The sequence below is a fragment of the Cottoperca gobio genome, chromosome 22, assembly GCF_900634415.1.
Source record: "Cottoperca gobio chromosome 22, fCotGob3.1, whole genome shotgun sequence".
Taxonomy (NCBI): Eukaryota; Metazoa; Chordata; class Actinopteri; order Perciformes; family Bovichtidae; genus Cottoperca; species Cottoperca gobio.
The window spans coordinates 4,680,345-4,701,423 of NC_041376.1; the positions used below are offsets into that span (position 1 = coordinate 4,680,345).

The following is a 21,079-nucleotide window of genomic DNA, read 5'->3' on the forward strand; positions in this document are numbered from 1 at the left end:
TTTCAGTCCGGCTGTGTGCATTCACGCGAGTGTGTATGTCGCCGTGTGAGCGTACAGTGTGAATGAGCATCACAGTACTCGTAACCCCAAGAATCAATGAAGAAGATCCTTTTCATTAGAGTTGCAGTAAAAGCTGCTCCGGCATTGACCCTCTTCTCCGTGCTACACAATGTCAAGTAACACAAGATGAAACCTCAGTTAAGAAGTCTTTTTTATTCAATTGGGTTATTAATGTTACACATCACCACAGATAGAAAACATTAGCCCATAAAAGAGGACTGCGCAATAATAACAGTATTAATAATATTAGGTAATATCAAGTATTTCTTACAGTTAAAATGGGGGAAAGTAGTACGATAATCACCAGCACTGAAAAATGCAGCATGTCTTGTCCGTCGAAGGCGACAGCGTAGACTTGAAGCACAGAAGTAAAGTTTTTTTTAAAACACGCTCGTACACACACATGCAGCACAAACCGACGAGCAACATTATCTACCTTGCTCCACTACAGAGTACAACTTGTTCCATTTAACTTGCCCGTTCCTAGCACAACGTTACACATTCAGTTCATGTAGCCTTCAGATGTTGTGGCGCAAAAACCAACTCTTTCATGTTTGTGAGGTTTCATTAGAATACGATCAAGGTACGATCGAAAATAAAGCACTTGTCATTGGACGGAATATCTTCCGATGAGTTAGAAGAAACTTGCATGTGTGAAAGCATAGGTACGAGATAACAACTTTATACAACATGGTATAAATACACACACGAGGCAGGGGTGAACAGGAAGAACGTCCTCTCTTCTCAACTTGTATTGTTTGTTAGGGCTGCCGCTGCTGACTCATTTCAATTTCTGTTAATAATTAGAATAATTCTACAATTAATCATTAATCGTCTAAAAGCTTTCAGTGGTAAGCATTTACTTCACCTACTGTATGAAGCAGCTCTTACTCGCTTGTTCTGGTTCTACATTATCATTTAGTAAAAGAGAATATGAAAGTAGTTTATGTAAAACAAAAAGAAAAGACCAATATAACTTGGTATAACTTTCTAATAAGGCATACTTAAATAAGGGTAGCCCTCTCTAGTGACCCTGCAAAAGATAAGCGGGTATAAATAATGGATGGAGTCTGGAGTTGTAAACATTATTTAGGCTTCCTGCAGAGCTTTTCCCGAAAATTAAAATAGCTACATAAAAAGACGTTTTTAAAACCTGACAACCGACAAGTTGCTCTTAAAAATGTATTGATCTATAAAGCAGAAAAAAAGATCATTAATAAAGCACCAACTTATACATCCCTTATCAAGTATGCATGGTTAGAAAGTAGTACCACAATCTTTGAAATGCGAAACGGGTATCAACAGATTCTGCAAGCGACAGTTAGTCGCATCCAACCAGCACCTGTGCACGTCGGCGGTGACGGCGTTCTGCACAACTGGCTGGGCAGCTTTCCGGCAACTGTCCCGACGCCATTGTGTTTTGCCAGAAGGGCCAAACGCAAAGGGCCACGGAGGGAAGAGTGTGCCAGCGTGGTTTGACAAACAAACGTTAATCTCCTTAGTGCTGCTTCAGGCTCCGTGGCAGGTTTTGCACACAAGCAGAGGCAGACTGGCTGCCTGGCTCGCTGTGCTGTGCGGGCCCGGCCACCATCTTCACTTTAGGAAACAAATTCCCTTTCCATTCCACCGCCTCTCATGTTTACAGCAGTAATCCATTCAGTGACGTCTGTATAGGGGTGCCCAACTGTGCGTGATCCTCCTTATGCCCACCCCTCCTCCTCCTCACACCCCAACCAGAAGCAACGCTTCCTAAGCCGGATCTCTCTGGTGGATACTGACAGTTTTGCATGGCGTCAAACATACATTTCCCCATTTGCTTTGTGTAATCAGAGGGGTTAAACGACCACTCTTGCTTGTGTGTGTTGTGGCTTATAATCTTGAACTTAACATTACTGCATTCTTTTCTTTATTCGTAGCTTTTGGGTGCTTAGAAGCACAAGTTTCTCAGTTCAAATTCTCTGTGTGTAGCGGCTGGCAACCTCAAACAGCTGCACTACTTTCAGGAGAGCTAGTATTGCCTGTAGTTGTTTTGTTTTCTCAGTCTTATCCCTCCTCTCAAGGGAAAGTTGATTTAGCAAATCCCAGGCCGTTCATTGTGATATCTCTCTCTCTCAGCTGCAGCCTCTTCCACTCCTTCTCTAAATGTGTTTTAAAGAACCACGGAGGGTGTGCGTGCTGAAAATAGGTGAAACTAGAGTTTCTAATTCTTCACCCTGCTGTCTTTGACTCCCCTTCTCTTGTCTGTTCGATTCCCAGTCAGAGCCGTTGAGCGTACGTGTGAGAAGGAGAAAAAAACAGATCCCCTGCTGAGTGCGTGTGAGTTGCAAGACCTCCCCGTGGTCGTCCACCCCTGCTGCTGTTCTGGTCTCAGAGTCTCTAAACCTTTTTGTCATTTTTCAAAAGTCACTATTCACCTGCCACAACCTACTTTGTTTCTCTGTCTCTTTCAGCGGCGTCTCCTGAAGTACAATCATTGATATGACAATGACGTCTTGGCTATAACATCCTCTCGTTCTGCATGGCCTTGTAGTAGTGCTCCTGCTCAGCGTGGCTGCGGGCAGAGGGCCGGCGAGGCAGGGTGGAGGAGCGGGACAGCGCCTGGCTGTGGCTGTCCATCAGTAAGTCGGGATGGGGAGGGGGGGGAAGCATGCTGGAGCAGGATGGGTGCGGAGGTGGAGGCATGGAGGATGAAGGGTGAGGTGGAGGTGGCAAAGGGGAAGAGGACGGATGTGGAGGTAGGGGCATTTGACAAGAGGACGGGTGAGGTGGTGGGGGCATTTGACAGGAGGACGGGTGAGGTGGTGGGGGCATTTGACAGGAGGAAGGGTGAGGAGGTGGGGGCATTTGACAGGAGGACGGGTGAGGAGGTGGGGGCATTTGACAAGAGGACGGGTGAGGTGGTGGGGGCATTTGACAGGAGGACGGGTGAGGTGGTAGGGAGCATTTGACAGGAGGACGGGTGAGGAGGTGGGGGGCATTTGACAGGAGGACGGGTGCATTTGAGAGGAAGATGGGTGGAGAAGTGGGTGCATTTGAGAGGACGACGGGAGGGGCGGTGGGGGCATCTGAGAGGACAGGTGAGAGGAGGCAGGGTGAGGGAGAGGAGAAAGCATTGGAGAGGAGCTTGGGTGAGGAGGGGGAGGCAAAGGGGAAGTAGACGAGTGGGGAGGGGGTGGCGGTAGAGGGGATGACAACAGCTGAGGAGGGGGAAGCAGAGGGGAGGAGGAGGGGAGAGGTGGGGGAGGCAGATCGAGTCCTCCTTCGGCGCTGCCACTGGCCGAGGAGGGGCAGAGCGATTCCTTTTTCACTGGCAGTGTCCGGTAATCCCGGTAGTGATTGCCATTATCCTGTCGCTGTAGCGATACGCGGTGTTTGTCCCCTGCCAAGTCGCCGGCCATCATGTTGCCGCTGATGGTGTTTTCTCCACTCCCACGGCTTGCCGTTAGCGGCCGACACACGCACCACCGGGTGGTGAGGGGCGTGAGCGTCGATGGTGACGATGCTCCCACTTCCGGCGATGCTCCCCGGGTTGCTCCCCGTGCAGCTGTCTCGATCGGATGGGATCCGATAATAGGGCGACTCGGAGCAGTTGGAGCCACCGCCGGAGGAGGAGCCACCTTCTGACGTCTTAGTGGACGAAGTGACTCCGTGACCCTGCTGCTTGGACATGGCTATCACCTGGAGGGAGAAGACAGACAGAAGAGGAGCTGCTCCAGGTCACCTGGCAAAATGGATCTTAACTATTATGTGGAGAAAAGAAGCTGCTATAGAAACCAGCTATTTATAATAATTATAGTAACGTATTCATTATCCCTCACAGACATTTAACTCCAACTATAATAAGTGTTTGAACCCTTGTGAAAGTATTTCATATTGGAAACTAATCAGTGGAATTGCCTCCACCGGTTTGATTTCACCAACAAAATAAGTCACCAGGTGTGTCGCACACGCAGCGTTTGGCAGCTATTAAATCTTCCTGTCTGGACTATATTTTTAAGAACTGGCTGCACTCCACTAGAAACCAAAGAACACAAAATTACTGCTCAAAATAATATAATCATTATGATTTGCAGACACTCATTTTCAAATGTCTTCCTCACCTGAGTGACTCTTGGCTGGCTGGACAGCTGGTTGGGCTGCGTGTTGGGCACGCGGGGAGTACACACCGCAATCGGCCCTGTTCCCGGCTCTTTCCCCCCCCCTCCCTCTGTGAGTGACAGCCACTTGGCGCGAGTCTTGGCACTCTTGGGGGAGACAGGCGGCGGCCGAGATGCCTCTTCAGGGATGTGAACGAGTGGGGGCGACACCACCATCCTGCCTCCAGTTGGTGTGGCGTTGCCCTTGTTGGCTTGCACTGTGGGATAAAGAGAGGGGGGCATCTCCTGGTCTCCTTCTCCTTCATCTCCTCCATCCCTCCCGTCCATTCCCTCCTCCTCGTCTCGTGAGCTCTGGCTGCGGAGCTCCAGGGAGCGCTGCCTCCACTCTGACACCAGCTGCCGAGACCTCTGGGGGTCAAAGGGCACGTGGAAGGTCATGTGACGCTGCGTAGCGGGCAGATCATCTGAGGGGGAGATGGGGCTGTTGCCGTTCGCGACTCGGGGCAAAGTGTTGCTGAAGGTTACCATAGTTTCCTTGCCCATGGGACCCCGGGTTGCCAGGAGCTCCACATCAGCACTCGCTCGTTTGAGGGAGGCCAGGGACGCCTTCTCCCTCCTCACCTTACTGCGAGCCCCGGACCCCAGCCCCGCCCCCAGCTCCTCTCTGCTCTCAGACACCCTGGGAGTCTTCCTGTACAGGGAGTCATGACTCCGCTGGCTCAGCACCCTCAGGCTGTCCTTCTGCAGAGCTGGGGCCAGTCTCTGCAAAGAGGGAGCATCTTCGTCTGAATGCTTTGAAGTTTCCCACTGCGTACACAGCCTGACACAGGGAAACAGGGAGATGGGGGGGGGGGGGGGGGGGGACAAATAAGGTGATAAGTAAGAAATAAGACTGAAAATGTGTTTTCTTTAATCTTTGGGAGGGACATTTTTGTTGTATTTCTATTAGTGGGGAGCAAGTGCATGAAGGCATTTCTTCTTCTTCCTGCTGTTTAGTCTGAGGTCAGCATGATTCACTCTCTTCCCCCTCTCTCAGATTCATCGTTTAATGACGGGAGAAAACGCTCCCGCTCTTAAAATGTGAAATTGAGAGAGAAAGAATACGAGAGGAGGAGGGAAGCGTGGAAAATGGAAACGACAAGTTTTCTTAAAATGAAGTGTGAAATTGTTCCAGAGAATTCTTATCGGATTATTCATTCTCTCTCTCTCTAGAGAATAATATATGGGGAAGATGATGATAGAGAAAGAAATGTTGGTGTTGGGGTAGAGAGAGGAGAGAGAGAGAGTAATATGAGAGATATCTGTATAGATAATGAGGGATATAGATAGATATATATGTTGTGGGGGTAAGGTATAGATATCTATATATATATCACTCTCTACTCCTATATCTATCTATCTCATCTTATGTCTCTCTCTCTCTACTCTATGTTGTGTAGTTCTCTCCTCTCTCTCTCTCTCTCTCTATGTATCTCTCTCTCTCTCTCTGTGTCTTCTCTCTCTCTCTCCTATATCTTCCTCTCTTCTCTGTCCTCTCTCTTGTTTGTCTTCTCTCTCTCTCTCTTCTCCTGGTCTCTCTCCTTCTCCCTCTGTCTCTCTCTCTCTCCACCTCTCTGTGTCTCTCTCTCTTCTCTCTCTCTCTCTCTCTCTCCTCCTCTCGCTCTCTCTGTCTCTCTCTCTCTCTCTCTCTCTCTTCTCTCTCTCTCTCTCTCGTCTCTCTGTCTCTCTCTCTCTCTCTCTCTCTTTCTCTCCTCTCTCTCTCTCTCTCTCTCCTCTCTCTCTCCTCTCTCTCTCTCTCTCTCTCTCTCTCTCTCTCCCACTCAGTAATAGAAAAGGCTATATATAGATCCTGCCAAAAAAAACTGCAAAAGTGTGGAAGCCACACAGAGAGGAGAGGTGATTAAAAAAAAGCATTGTTAGCACATGCTGTGATAGCTTGAGAAATATACAAAGGGACAATTCAGTCACAGCAAAAACAACTAAACCACTTAATTAAAAACAAAACAAAATCTATTTATGTGTATTCAGTCATTTCCACCACACTGCATGCTGACTGTTAACTATTCCCTCGGGAGAAAACCAAAGCCCTAAATACCTACAAACATATGCTGGCACTCATTTCACAAACTAAATCCTGAAATAGGAAATCCATTTCAAGACAATTTCACTTGTTCAAATGTCTCTCAGTGAGTCACGTTAGCATAACTTGAAACCAGCTAAACTCGCTATTAAGTCTTTTGCAATTTGTTTAACTGACCAGGTAGACTCCGACGCCGGCTCCTATGAGGTATCCCACGTAGACGTCTATCGGGTGACTGCGGTGCTGAGTTATCTGCGTGAGCCCAGCGAGGCCCGCCGCCATGCAGAACGAAAACACCAGCAACGGCTTCAGCAGCTTGGTCGTGCTGCTGATGCTGGCATTCAAATACATCTGCGGAGAGATGACATACTTATGGAGACTGAGGTGGAGATGTCATTAAAAGGCAAAACAACACGGTGCAGCAAGTTAGTAAAAGATTGACAGTTAGAGAAGTGAAAGACACTCATCTTAAACTTGTAGCGCCTTGAGATTGCTTTTAGCTATGACATGCGCTAAATACATACAAATAAAATGTATTATTATTATTATTAAATACACTTGCCAATAGTTATGTACATAGGAATATTGATACCATTCTCATATCTGTGTTTTAAATAGGCTACAGCAAGCAGTCGGTTAGCTTAGCTTAGCTTAGCTTAGCTTAGCCAAGCAGAAGCAGCTTGGCTAGCTTGGCTCTCTCTCTCTTTTCCCTTATGTCCACTTTGTGACAAGCTAAGCAAACTGTGTATTTCCCAAAAATGTTTATTCACGTAAAGACAACAACTTTTGTTTCCAATGCAACTGTACTTATTTGAAGAATTCTCTTGAAGTGACATTATATTGAAGTGTTGCTTTTAGAGAGTGGGGAAGTACGCAGGAGGGACAAGGGAAGGGAGAGAGAGTATATTTATATATTTACATTGAGATTCTCTGCATGCCAGCCATATTTCCATTACATAAAGTGGATGACAGCTGAGTGACAGAGAAGCAGGCGTTGCAAAAAATATCCTGTTTTAACAAGTCCATCTAGTTGTGCGCATAAAAACACAACTTTTCTAGACGCAAGAATCTGTCAGAAGGCAGCTACTTCCAAAGCAATTAGTTTGTCTACTTTGTCAAGTGATCTGCTTCTCCTGTCAGACTTATACACCAAATGTGTGAAGACAAGGTGGGAACATGTGGACTTATTTCTTCCAATACAAGAAATAAATGTTCTAATGTGACCAAAAAGACATTCTGACCACAGAGTTAATGGGCTGTTTCTCAACTTTGCAGAGATTAGACAACGAGTTGTAACGCTAGCAACCAAAACAGCTGCTTTCCTCCTCCTCCTCCTCCTCCTCCTCCTCCTCCTCCTCCTCACTCATCAGAAATCGGTCTGGTGAGCTTTAATGAGAACCCTCTGGGCTCAGTGAGGCAGCAGAGATATGGCCAGTAGCTAGAATAGCCATTGCTGGAGGAGGACATGTGTGTGTGTAGGAGGTTGATACCTCATGGGGAAATGACAGTGCTACTTGGCTGTACAGTTCACATACTGCTGCTGTCAGCAACAGACTACAGAGTGGCAACAAAAAGCTACTTCCAATATGTCAACAGAAATCAGAAATCTGACCTTGAAAGTCAGTTCCTTTTATTTTTTAACGTGAGATTTGGACGGCTCTTGATGGCCTGAGGGGACTGTAGTCTGAAATCCGTAAATCTCTCTCTCCGCGAGTAAACACCATAAACGCAATTGTGATTTATGTACGAAGTGACAGTGATTTCTTTCCAGCTGCAAATCCTCTGATATGCAAGAACTAATCTCGTGTTGCCAGCAGCAACGTTCGTTAAGAACAAGTATCATGAACACGGATAATTGAACAGATTTGCACAAACTCATGAAATGTATGAAAGAAAACTTCTGTGGATAAAAACATTTAGTGTAAAAACACTGCGGTTTTTTTTTAAACCAAAAAGTAAAACAAAACAGGATTAAAGGGACAGTTCACACCAAACTCAACTGCATCGTCTCTTTCCAGAAATCATGACCCAGTTAAAGATAATTAGTGATATGTAGGACATCTTTTCTTTCCACCTAACTACACCCGCCAACCGTATCCCTGCGCAGAAGGAAGTTTGCATCCACTCACTGACGAGAGGATCCCCTAAGTTACAGCTCGGCCGAAGAGGACGCCGTTAATGTTTACATGTCGCGAGCTCGAGCCTCTCGTCCATGAGTCGACGCACGTGTGTGGTGATACGGTTAGCGGGTGTAGTTCATAGAAAGAAAATAGTTCCTCCATGACACTGCTCATAATAAAGTCTGTGGAGTATCTTGAGTTACCGGGTCATGATTTCTTGAAAGAGACACATTGAGTGTTTAAATATATTTGTTTCTGCGCGTGGAGCGCCACAAGCCGAGTGCCAGACGTCGCTACAAGCTGCTATCTTTAACACTATAACTTTAAATCTTTAAAAGGTAAAGAGGGAAAAATACGTTTTCTTGATTTTGAGGTGAACTGTGTGTTTAACAACTCCACCCCCGAACAACCACACACACACACAATTCACAAGCACATGCAAGCATATGATGCAAATACATCATAGTCAAGGTACACAAACACAGAAGGCAAGTCGGACGCAGAAGAGCTTACGGAGATATAGACAGCAGCGAAGCCAGAGAGCGTTGCATGCTGGGATGGAAACGTTTTCCTGAGGGAAGAAAAGGAGAGTTAGGTGTGAACGAGTGAAGGCAGAGGGACAAAGAGAGATTTATGTTTTCGCACAACAAAGCTGAGTGGGTTCTGTGTGTTTATTGCCTCTTGAATAAACCTGAAAAAAAAAACGGTTTTGTGATCGTGTTGGACATTAAAACCTGCGTGTGTTGTGTATCTGAGCGCGAGTCCTTGGATCTGAGCATTAATAGACCCGAGCAGAATACCACGGGCATTAGTGGGAACATTAGGGGCGAGGAAATTAGCTGAGGTCAAAGCCGCTAATTTAGAGTTTAGAAAACAGAATCATAAATCTCCTTTAATTTGCTTTACTCACTGTTTGTGTTTACCTTCTCCCATTTGTTCGGGGCTAAACCTGCGAGTATCTTTGGGTTGGTGTTCTGCAACCAATCTCAGATTTTAAACCTAAGAGTGAGCACGTCTTCTTTTTTTTTTTTTAAAGTGAGTCTATTTGATGGTCAACTATATTTAGGTCATGCTAATTGTTAGGGTTAAGCATTTAGTTGTGTTTGTTAAAGCAACAGCTACAGATTTTAGAGAACTGCTTTCTTGCCAAGAGTTAAATGAGAATATTCTCTGCCAGAAAGCGATTATCCTTTAAGGTTAGGTTTAGGAGCTCTGCATCGCATTACGTAATATGGGGCTCTATATCAACTATATTTAGCTTTAATCTTCTCTGTCTGTAGCCGCTGCACCTGCAACTGAGATACTACACTGGGAAGAATGAGAATTTGTAAAGGCATTGTATGTCTTGTGGTACAAATAAACACTTTACTTTACTAAGTGGCCGATCATTAACGAGCAAATACTGTATTATTAAAGAAATCCAACTGTAACAACAATTTCACTCCTTCGCTATTTTAATCTCCTCTAATCCTCTTCAAATGCAAATTAGCTCAGATGAATCCTTAGTTTGCGTACACACTCCTGCTCTGATAAAGCACATATAGCCTGTAAACAATATATGTTTGTAAATGTGAATCAACTAGAAAACAAAGGATCTAACATTGCTAGATTCTTATTTCCTAGCAATAAAGAGCCAAGAAGCATAAAACTATAATCATATATATATCATATGCCTCATATGTTTTCTATCCTCTTGTATGATTTTGAATCCAGGCAAACGGACACTTTCCGCTTTTTTTTAAAGCTGTCGACATGCATCTGTGTGTGTTACCTAGCTGACATGATGGCATACGGATCCTTCCCCATGCATATGTCCCGTGTGATGTAGGCATTGTTGTCACATGACACTCCCGGAGCCGTGTAATTGGGCTGGCAGACGGTGAGGAAGAAAGGGGCGTGGTAACCAGTAGCTAGCTGGATGACATCTGTCACTAGGGCTGTTGCCAGGAGACCGAACACATGAACACCTGAGGGACAGAGAGGTAAGAGACAAGAGATGTTAAGGCCGAACTACAAGTCCCTGGTGATTCCTTCGCCGTGAGCGCTTGACTTGTGAACACCTGCAGTTGCGACGTGACTGAATTTGCTGAAAGTGACACCACATGCCTTCAGTTTGTTAAGTTATGAAGCTTTTGCGCAGGCAGTGGAATTTGGTAAGGTGAATTAATTACTCTTTTCACTTCAAAGCTCAAAGTCCGCCTGGAGATATGCGGAGCTTTGTATCGTGCCTGTTTCTTCTCAAGTCACCCTTCATTTAATGCAGGTAATTAGCTTATTTCCTTACAGTAAAAGTGGATTCCAGTTGGTGGCTCAGCCGGTAAATGGAGCAATTTGTCTGAAAGCCAAAAGTGATTTACATCTTAAAACAACATGTTATTCCTCACTACCCTCAGCCGGCAGTTCTTTATAGTGTTAACTGTGCTGCTCTAAATTAAAGGACCAAATGTAAACTACACATGGAGACGAGATGTGCATCTCCCGCTGACCTTACTTTACATACAATATGTCAAATTCTCCACGACATTTCTCAAAAGGGTAACCCTTATATGTGTTCTCTAACCTTTAGATGTTGTGGAAAATTCAAGTTAAACTGAAAAATAAGAGGAAAAAAACCCGTAACAAAGCAGGCAAATCAAAACAAATTTGAGCCTGAACACGGCTTCTGATATACTGTCACACTTACGTGGTTACCAATTCACCTGAATACACTGCATCGGCAATCACTTCAATGAGGCGCCGGTTATGGATCATGTGATACAAATGCTTTTTATATGCATCTTCATTACCGACAGAAACGGAAGCATCTAGAAAATAATTCTGTTTGACAAATCATGCGGTTAATGAGACCCTTTCAAAAAAAAATGGCCCCTGAGGCAAGTTACACCACAACTATTGCTACGTCCAAAGCATCAACCATGTATCGTCCAAATCGCCCTTCAAAAAGCTCCTAAAAGGTTTGCTGGTTGCACGTACCGACGAAGCGCACGGTTCTGCGTAGGAAGGAGTTGAAGCTGCAGCCTCCGGCGTTGATGCTGCTCTCCGACTTGGGACACGTCTTCAGTTTGGACTGCAAACAGTACGTCAGGCCCTCCCCCATCATTATCTACAGACAGAGAGAGAGAGACGTAGGGAAAACTACATTTCTACTATACAGACAAATTCAAAAAAGAAAGAGAAAAGATCGAAAACGGGTAAAAGTGCTATTAATGTCAAACATACATTTGTGTGATTGTGATCTACGGTGAGAGAGAGAGAGCTCTGGAGGGAGAATGGAGGCAAGGTGCTATTGAATAGTGATCACTTCCAATCTGAGTGATAGATGAGTGTTGGAGAGCTCTGCCCGTTTCAATGCTGCTGATGGATTAGCTGTGTGTGTGTGTGTGTGTGTGTGTGTGTGTGTGTGTGTGTGTGTCTGTGTGTCTGTATTGATTCGGGGGGCTGGAGCGTGTTTGATGGCGTGTATTGGAATGTCAGGTGTGTATTTATCAATGTGTCCATTGATTCTGCATTTCTAAGGGGACATTGAATTTGCTCTGTGAGTGTTGGAGAAGCTGTGCACTTGCATATTTGTGTGATCTATGTATTTGTCTTTATACAAGCGGGCGCGCGCGCGTGTGTGTGTGTGTAGAACTCACAAACAAATCCCCAAACCCCGAGACACATTAGATCACCGATCCTTTGAGACCAGATTTTATCCTTCTGACTCCAGTGTGGGAGGATTTTCGCTCTTGTAAGGCTTCACTAAACAACATTTTTACATGAACAGAGGATCAAATGTTGCTCAGTGAAGAAACCCACAGGGAGTTATTACTAAACAAGATTCTTTCGCTTTTTGGTGGTACAGGCTGCAAATTCTGCTCCTATTGGTCCAGCTTCCAGCAGTGAAAAAAAGATCTGATAAAGCAAATGTAAGCTAACTGCCAAGCACCAAATGGCAATGTTAGTTACTAGTTAGTAAAAAAAGGTTGAACACCTAGCAGGGTAAAAAGTAGGAGTTGGTGGAGACCAAACTCGAGCTAAAAGGACATACAAGGTATTTATTCAAACGATATCATGATGTTTGATCTTCTCAATATGGCCCAGCCCCAGTGTGCTGTGGCTGTGTGCGCATTTAAACAGAGAGTTGATTGTTTTTGCTGTAATACTTTTTCTTAGAAAAGGAACATTAGTGAATACATAAGGAACCATTTAAAATCCATTAGATCAGTTATCCATCTTTGAAGACATTTAAGAGCATAATTATCTACGTTTGAGAGAATTTGGTTCTTGATTGAACCTTTCTGGTCACCATTCACACGCCTTAAAACTGCATGAAGGAGGAGAGTCTGCAGAGTTTAGGTAACAAGGAAAAAACTGTTATCGCTAAACTTACCGCCAACAACCTTCAAGTGTGTGTGTGTGTGTGTGTCTGATGGACTTACGGACGCTGCAGGACCAGCGAAGGCCAAACTCAGCAGCATCAGCAAAGGGATGAGCTCATCCCCCGTCTCTACGTAGGGCATGGAGAGGTCACGGTCGTGGCAACGGAAGCCCACCATCGCCGGGGACAACACATCTGTCAGCTCCAGGAAGTACAGCGACACCAAAGAGGACAGGACGATGGGGAGCTAGACAGTCATGTTCACACACACACACACACACACACACACACACACACACACACACACACACACACACACACACACACACACACACACACACACACACACACAAAGGACAAGGACAAAGCAAAGAGTGACTAGCATGTAATGTTTGCTTGGAAACATTCATCCAATGTTTCATCTCAGCTTCTACTACAAAAACTAACACACACCTTCAAACACACACACAAGGGACGCGAAGAAATTGATGACACCATAACATCCGACTCTGCTTTCAGTAGGGGTCGGATGCAATCAACATAAAACAAACTCACAACTAGTGTGATAGTGATCCATTCAGTGGGTGTAGTAAGTCATGTTGATAAAGTGGTGGGTCATCAATTCTATCTGAACATACCTCTACAAAATAAAAGCATGGCAGCAGCGTCATGCTGTCTTTGGGTGCTTTCTTCTTGGCTTTGTTTTTGGGGGACGTCATCTTGGGGTGGGACCAGTCACAGCCTGTTGGGATAACAGATTGCGAAGAGATTTCAGAGACGAGGCTTCAGAACACTTTCTTGGACCATCAATATTTCTGAAAGCATTAAAAAGTCGTTCCAACTTCTGCCAGGCCTGGACTCATCTGAGGAAGGACACACAGCTTCAAAGAGTTTTCAAACGTTATTATTAGAAGAATGAGACCTCTTGTTTAGTGTATAACATATTCTGAGCAATTTTGTTGTTTGGTAATGAAGTGCTTTATTAGCTGTAGCACGTAGACACGGACGAACACACACACACACACACACACACGAGGTTATTAATGTGTTGAGAAGTCATGGTGCATCTACAAAGAGAAATATTAAATTCTAATCCGAAAGGAAGCTTTTTTTTACTTCCAAACTGGTTTCTACACACTACATGTATCTTCCTCGAATACTCACAGTGTACACACACACACACACACACACATGTCGACATCTCCTGCCATCAATAACCTTTAGGCGATCAGACGGCCTCAGAGGGAAGTGAGAGCCAAGAGCCCGAATGGAAAACTAAACGGAGTTAAATATTCACAGCCTTCCCTACAGCTCCCTATTTCCCTCCTTTCTGCCCGGCCTTCTATCTCCCGCCGCGCTGTGTCCCATTTTACTTATCGCTTTCTCAATAACCTTCCAATCTTTCCTGCCCCTTCCTGCCAATCTGCCGTCATTTCACACACTTTCTCTCGCTTTTTCTTTCTTTTTTTTTCTACCAACATCCACAGCTGTGCTGATATTTGTAGTTCAATATTGACTTTTTAATAGAAATTCCATACTAGCCAGTACGAGGAACATGCCTCGGAGGCGTGTCACTCCTTAAAACGCAATGAAACCTGCAGCACATTGTGTCACAGAAGTGCTGAGCCAACTAATATGAATTGAATGAATGGGTTTCAGTGGAGAGTTGAGTCTCCCATTATTGTGTACATGACTTTTTATACTTGCAATTTCCCAAATTTAAGACAGATTGAAGCACAAAAATCATCTGATCTGAGGCTTCAAATCCAAAAATGCTATCCTTAAAGAAAGTCATATTGGCTGTTCAGGCATCTCTACCTCTTTCTGCCTCTTTCATCTTCGGTCTCTACATTTTATTGTCGTTTGTTCAGTGTGTGCTTAGCTTTGCTTATTTCTCTCTCACTGGCACTTTCTTTCTCTTCACTGTCCAACACCTCTCTCTACCCCCCCTTCTTTTCATCTCCATCTTCTCTCTCTCTCTCTCTCTCTCTCTCTCTCTCTCTCTCTCTCTCTCTCTCTCTCTCTCTCTCTCTCTCTCTCTTTTGCTCCAAGATAAGAGGGGCTGACCCTGAGGCACAGAGAATCAAAGACTTCTACATTCTAATTTCCATGACCGCTAGAAATGAAGAGTGCGAGAAAAGGAGAGGAGAGGAGAGGAGAGGAGAGGAGAGAGGAGAGGAGAGGAGAGGAGAGGAGAATAGGAGAGAACTGGGGACAAGATAAGCGGAGATCAAAGACATAAAGAATGATTTAAAAAAATAAAAAGGCAGAAGAGTGTAGCTCCAGTTTGTGTGAATGGGTAAGCGCTGGTGAGTGGGGGGGGATCAGAGACATGGAGGATACTGGGATGGATTGATTCCAGTGTAGCTGAAAGCAGCTTAGGAAGACGCTGGGTCCTGGGTCTCACTCTCCACAGCCGCTTGGTCTCAGTGACCTACTCCAGTCAGCACTTAGACCTCACCCCAACACACACACACACACACACACACACACACAGCATGATGAGCCTCCTGTTTATCTATCACACCAGCATTTCTCCTCTGGGGCACAACACGTGTGTGTGTGTGTGTGTGTGTGTGTGTGTGTGTGTGTGACTGCAAAATGTGTATGCTGTCTGCTTGTGCTTGCAAACATCATGGCAGTGTTTGAATGTGTGTGTAGTCGAAGCAATGCACATCACGTGTGTGTGTGTGTGCGTGCGTGTGCGTGTGTGTGTGTGTGTGTGTGCGTGCGTGTGCGTGTGTGTGTGTGTGTGTGCGTGCGTGTGCGTGTGTGTGTGTGCGTGCGTGTGCGTGTGTGTGTGTGTGTGTGTGAATGAGGTGGGTTGTAAGGCCTGCGGTGGACAGAAACAGTCTGTCAGTCTGTCAGACAGGGTGGAAGATACAAGACTCAGTGACCACCAACACAGGAGGGGGGGGTGTTGTGGTGTTAGAGACTAGTAGAGCCTGCGAGTGCCGTGTGGTATTGCACAGATAGTGATGTTGAGTAGTATCACCAACTATAGATGATGGTAGTACGCTGTATACAAATACAATATCCAAACAGGCGACACATTTAAGGAAAGCAAATATCAAGTGTCTCAGTAAGATTCTCTACGTGTTTGGAAGTACACTGGAGGGATTCTTTCAAATTCTTCCAAAAATTGAGTTAATTTGATGTTTTTATAGAAAATGCTGTGAAACACGTCAGTGCGTAATCTCCCAGGAGTGTTCAGGTGAGATGAGATCTGGTGACTACCGAAGCAGTATGATATGATTCACATCGTGTTCCTGCTCATCAGAGCATTCAGTGACCCCTCATGGCCTGTTGGGAAGCATCTTTATTATTATTTAGTATATAAAGCAGTACATTTGAGTATAGTATAGCACTGCATGACAGAACTGAGGCGATCAAACAACTCTGCAATCTGCAGCTCTTTTGATAATTATTTAAGTTACTTTTTAGGTGTTATATGATATTAAACTTAATATGCGTACTGTTATTACTAAATAGTAAACTATCGACTCATCACTATCATATTAATGCATATTAAAAATCACTTTGTAGTTACAGCCTTAGAATGGTTTGATAAAGGAGAATGTCTGGGCTCTGAAATGATTTACATGAAAGGGGAAAACATGTCGATTACATACATTTATTATGTCTTTTGGTGGAAAAAGAAAATATTTATTTGGCTGTTGAACACATTTCAAATTGAGTGGGTGATTGTAGATGAAATGTTCTTAACACATGTATGCTTTTTTGTTTTAATATTAGGAAACGTTACAGTCCAATGTTCATAACATTAGTATGAATTAGAAATGTGTCAATTTAGAACAAACAACCACTTGCCATGTATTTACAATATTACCATATAGTATTAGTGACATGGATCCATCAGGACTGAACATTAAAATCAGAATACACAGTGTAAAAGTCGCTGATTTATGGCTAACAAACATCAACTTCAAAATGAATCAAAGAGCTGAACATGAAGTGTAACAGTACAGTATCCATTTCCCATTCCCATGGAGGCTACTCATCCATTAAGAAAGTTGCAGTGCTAGCTGCAAAGCCCTGTCCACTGCAGGGCCCTGCACAGCCCGAGAGACATAAAGGGCCATATGCTCGACTTAGTGTGGAGGAGGGTGAACACAACACCTATCTTTATGTCATTTTAAGATGGTATCAATTCTAATATAAAATCAATAAGATGTATTAAAAACTGCTCATAGTGGTTGCACCTTTCCTGTTAGGAAAGCATGTTTTTCTGAACGTGCATTTGATTTGAAATGCTGTTTTCTCCTAGACTTTAGTCTTTTTTTTTAAGCTACTATATCAAAAGGAGACACAATAAAGGAACACAATGCTGTTAAATCTATTGATAACATTGCTGTTACTCCACCACAAGCAAGAATCAGCCGATTGCGTATGAGATCATGAATTATGAACGTGAAAACCATGTGCTGATTTCAACCCTGCTCGCCAGGAGGAGCGGTAGGTTTGCTGGGGGATGCATGCGGGGGGGAACAGCGCTACCGGACAGCCTGAGCACTCACCTCTGTCCCGGGGGCTCCGTGAATTCACCGAGTCCCGTCGCCCCCTTCCCCCCCGGCGTGGTCGCGCGTGGTGCTCCAGTTTTGCGGTGCACCGTCCCTTTAATCCATCTCCAGCGACTCCCAAGTCACCCCGAAATCCAAAAAACCCTCCACTGATATTTAGAGAGCGCTCCGGTGAGAGGCTATTCTGGGATCACTAAATGAGGCTGGGAGAATGAGGTTGGATGGGAGTAAGTGGGGAGACCTACAGAGGAGGAGCAGGGATGGCGAGAGAGAGAGGAGAGGAGAGAGAGAGAGAGAGAGAGAGAGAGAGAGAGAGAGAGAGAGGAGGGTTGCTGATGGTGGAAAGTCCAATTTGCGACACTTGCTGGTTACGCGTTCCTCCTTTCTATTTCCTGGCTTTGAATAAGTGAGAGATTCACGTGCGTCCACCCGGTTTCTCCCCTTTACTTGCAAGTTTTCTTATTTCCCACAGAATATATAACACGGACACATTTGAAATTCCTCCAAAAAAGAAGAAGCTTATTATTTTCTATGCAAGGCATCCGTCACACGGTTTTCGGGTACGCAGTCAGCTTCACAACGCGCACATACACACACAAAGGCATGTGGGGGGGGTGAGCAGGGCTGTGAAGGAGGAGGAGGAGGAGGAGGAGGGGAGGGGGGGTTCAGGGGGAGGAGAGAGCGTGGTGTGTGCGCTTATGGTGGGGGGAGGAGACAGTCTGGTCCATACACACACACTTCTTTCCTCCCTTCCCTGCTGAATTCCTGTTTCGGGGCTACCACGGAGAGGCGACCGAGACAAAGGGCTCGATTTGGGAAATGTGTGTGTGTGTGTGCATGTGTGGAGTAAACGCGAGGGGGCGGATTTCAAGATAACCTCTCATCTATAAGCAGGAGACAATTTCACTGTAATTATAATATTAGGCTGACAATCAGATACGCCTCGTGCTTCACTAAATACCATCAGATTCGTTTGTTTGACCCCCCTCAACTTCTTCATCTTCCCAGTGATGCTGACTCAGATATCTCTGCCTTTGTTTACTATAGAAGGGTGTGGCAGGCAGGCAGGCGTCTGACCACTGTGGTGCATTTAGATTCCCCCCAGGAGGAGCTCGTGGACACGCGCACACGCACCGTTTGATAACACCACATTCAAACAGAGAATTACATTTACAGACACCTCTGCGGATCCACTGACTCATCATGAATGACATTGCGGCAATTGGCATCAAAAAAGTCGCCTGTACGTGCACTTTTGCGTGCACGTGGCGCGTTTGTACACGTGCACCTTTTCTTTTTGCTGAAGGTGTTTTCTGTACGAGATCTATATATTTTGCTCCCACAGTTATCAATTCTTAATGGGGCTTAAAACTGGATTAACACATCCATTTAGCACTCACGTGTTGTCCCTCTCTACATAATCTACATACTCATTGTTAAAACTGGGTGTTGTAACTCATCCAGGGACACATGTTAACGGGCCTATATGTGCAGGCTGATTTGAGAGGGTGCAGAGCAGGAGGAAGTCGCTTGCTGACCGGCCTTTAATGGTTTTTACACTCATTCATATATTTGCAGACAGGAGCACCTACACCCCCACCCTCCCTTCTCCCTCCCTCTCTCTCAATCTCTGTCATTTGGCTCTGTGTCGCTGCTGGTGCTAGATGAATGGAGGGGTGCCCCATTTAGTGTTGATCCTGTCTCCAGTTGCCAGGGAGTTTCTCTGGTTCTCATGGGGTACTCCCTCGTTCCTTGGCTCCCTCCCCTATCCCCCTCCTCATTCCTTACCCAGGGGCCCCCCACCCCCGACCACATCACGCACACACACCGCCACTACCGTGCCAGTAACTCCCAAGGGTTGGTCACAGCTGGCAGGAGCTAATAAACTCATCACTCACAGTGCCTGGATCCTATTTACCTACTAGACAAAGCACTATAGAGAGGGAGGGAGAAAGACATGAGAGGTGGAGGTGGATGAGCACTCTTCCCACAGAGTACTCGTACTCCTCTCAACATGGTGGATTTGGTCACAGTATCAGTGCCTCTGAGATGCAGAAATAGCCACAATTGTATTTTCTTTAATGCAGAATACATGCGTTATCAGCACTCGTTACTAGTTGGATGGTAATTGATTGCCGGAGGGATGTACGTTGGGGATTCTTAAGTTTGATTAAAACTCTTCTCGACTGCTGTTCACACATGTGACCTAATTACTACGTCTGAGCCAAAGGCCAACCATCTCCATTCAGATATGTGCAAACCACAGGCAGACACCCACACATGTGGCACATGTGCGTGTTCGCATGCAGGTAGGCATTCATGCAGACACACACACACACTGCATACTTGCACATGTAGTAAATGCAGACTTTCAGGCTGAGGCACTATAAGAGCACACACCTCACATGTGTGTTGCATGAAAGCATCGAGGTAGATCTCATGCACATCGACACATTTCACCCATCCGTCTATGAAAGCCCACACAATTCTGCGATTGGATTCCGATTGATTTTTTTTTAACGACCCATTCTGTGCACCTCGTCACCTGAGCCCATTGTTTATTTTATTACGACAAGGAGACTCCAACCACGTGCGAGTGCAGTGAACATGTGATCGATTGGCTTCATCACCGTGCGATTATCTTCACTTTATACGGTCTGGTCGATGCACCCGCGCTAAATCATCAGCATGCTACATCTGTCTCTCTCTCTCTCATCCTCTTCAAACATCCCACACGCTGTTAGCTCTCATCTGTACTGAAGAACTATATTTTGTGCCATCAATTTTTATTCTTCCTTCACCAAAGTGTCACGTTTGATTTAAGCGCTCACTCTTCAGTGTTAGATAGTAAATGGTATTTGAACAAAGTGTTAATGTGACAATGATTATATGGTTAAGAAAACAAATCCACTGTAATATGAAATACAAGACTATTAGATCAGATGCAATGTGTAACAGTGATTTGCTCTCTTACATGTTATGTAGGCCATCGCTTCATGGGGTGACTGGTGTGTGACTGACTAGCAAATATACATGAGACGCACACACACACACACACACACACGCCTCGCTATCTTTTAGATAAAACGATTGAAAATGAACGCATGTCTCAGTCACACACTCTAAGTAAAATATCCATAATGTTATTCTCTGTAGGTATATCCACTCCAAACGCTACACTCATGCAAGCGAGGGGGTTAGGTTCAGGTGCCTCTGTGTGGTTGAATGCTGTCATTACATGACAAGTTAAACAACGCCATGACACCCTCAGGTGGAGTAGTGCTTACACAGCCTCCTAAGTGGCTTCAGGAACAAAGCAACAACACATACGATGCTAATCTCACTTTTTGTGCTGCAATCCCACGTTTGACTTTGACTGGACTTGTGTCTAAAGTAGATTATAGTAGATATCACTTTATAGGATGGATAATAAGTTATAATGTTATAAAGCAATTGATTGAAGGCTTACAGAGTCACTATAATCATCCACATAGATCAATTGCTTTAGTACTCTGTGGTAACACTTTGTTAAAGTGGGTGTAGATTTACTTATTCGAGACAGATAACTTAATAGAGTTGATGTTTTCGGGATTGTATTGCACCACTGTACAGGAGTATTTAACCGTATGGTCATATTTCTTTTTAACTAAAATTGCAAGAGATAGTGGCAGATCTTTAAAGCTGGCTTTGCTTTTGAGCTGCTACAACTTCCTTTATCGTGCAAGGCGATGCATCCTAAAGCATTAGTGTGGAGCAGAGACTTTGACCTTTTGAAGCTACATTATACAGGTAAACTCTTTTCAATACTCTGACGGACGTAA

General features: G+C 44.9%; 1 protein-coding gene across 1 annotated transcript; it reads right to left on the minus strand.

Moving 5' to 3' along the window:
- Positions 1-205: 205 nt before the first annotated feature.
- plppr3a (phospholipid phosphatase related 3a) lies at positions 206-17,448 on the minus strand. Its single transcript, XM_029461454.1, is given in 11 exon segments — positions 206-3,479; positions 3,481-3,738; positions 4,161-4,946; positions 4,948-4,977; positions 6,415-6,588; positions 8,871-8,928; positions 10,129-10,324; positions 11,331-11,460; positions 12,779-12,964; positions 13,356-13,459; positions 17,256-17,448. Coding segments are annotated over 10 exon segments (2,703 nt in total). The 5' UTR covers positions 13,437-13,459; positions 17,256-17,448; the 3' UTR covers positions 206-2,675.
- Positions 17,449-21,079: the final 3,631 nt, after the last annotated feature.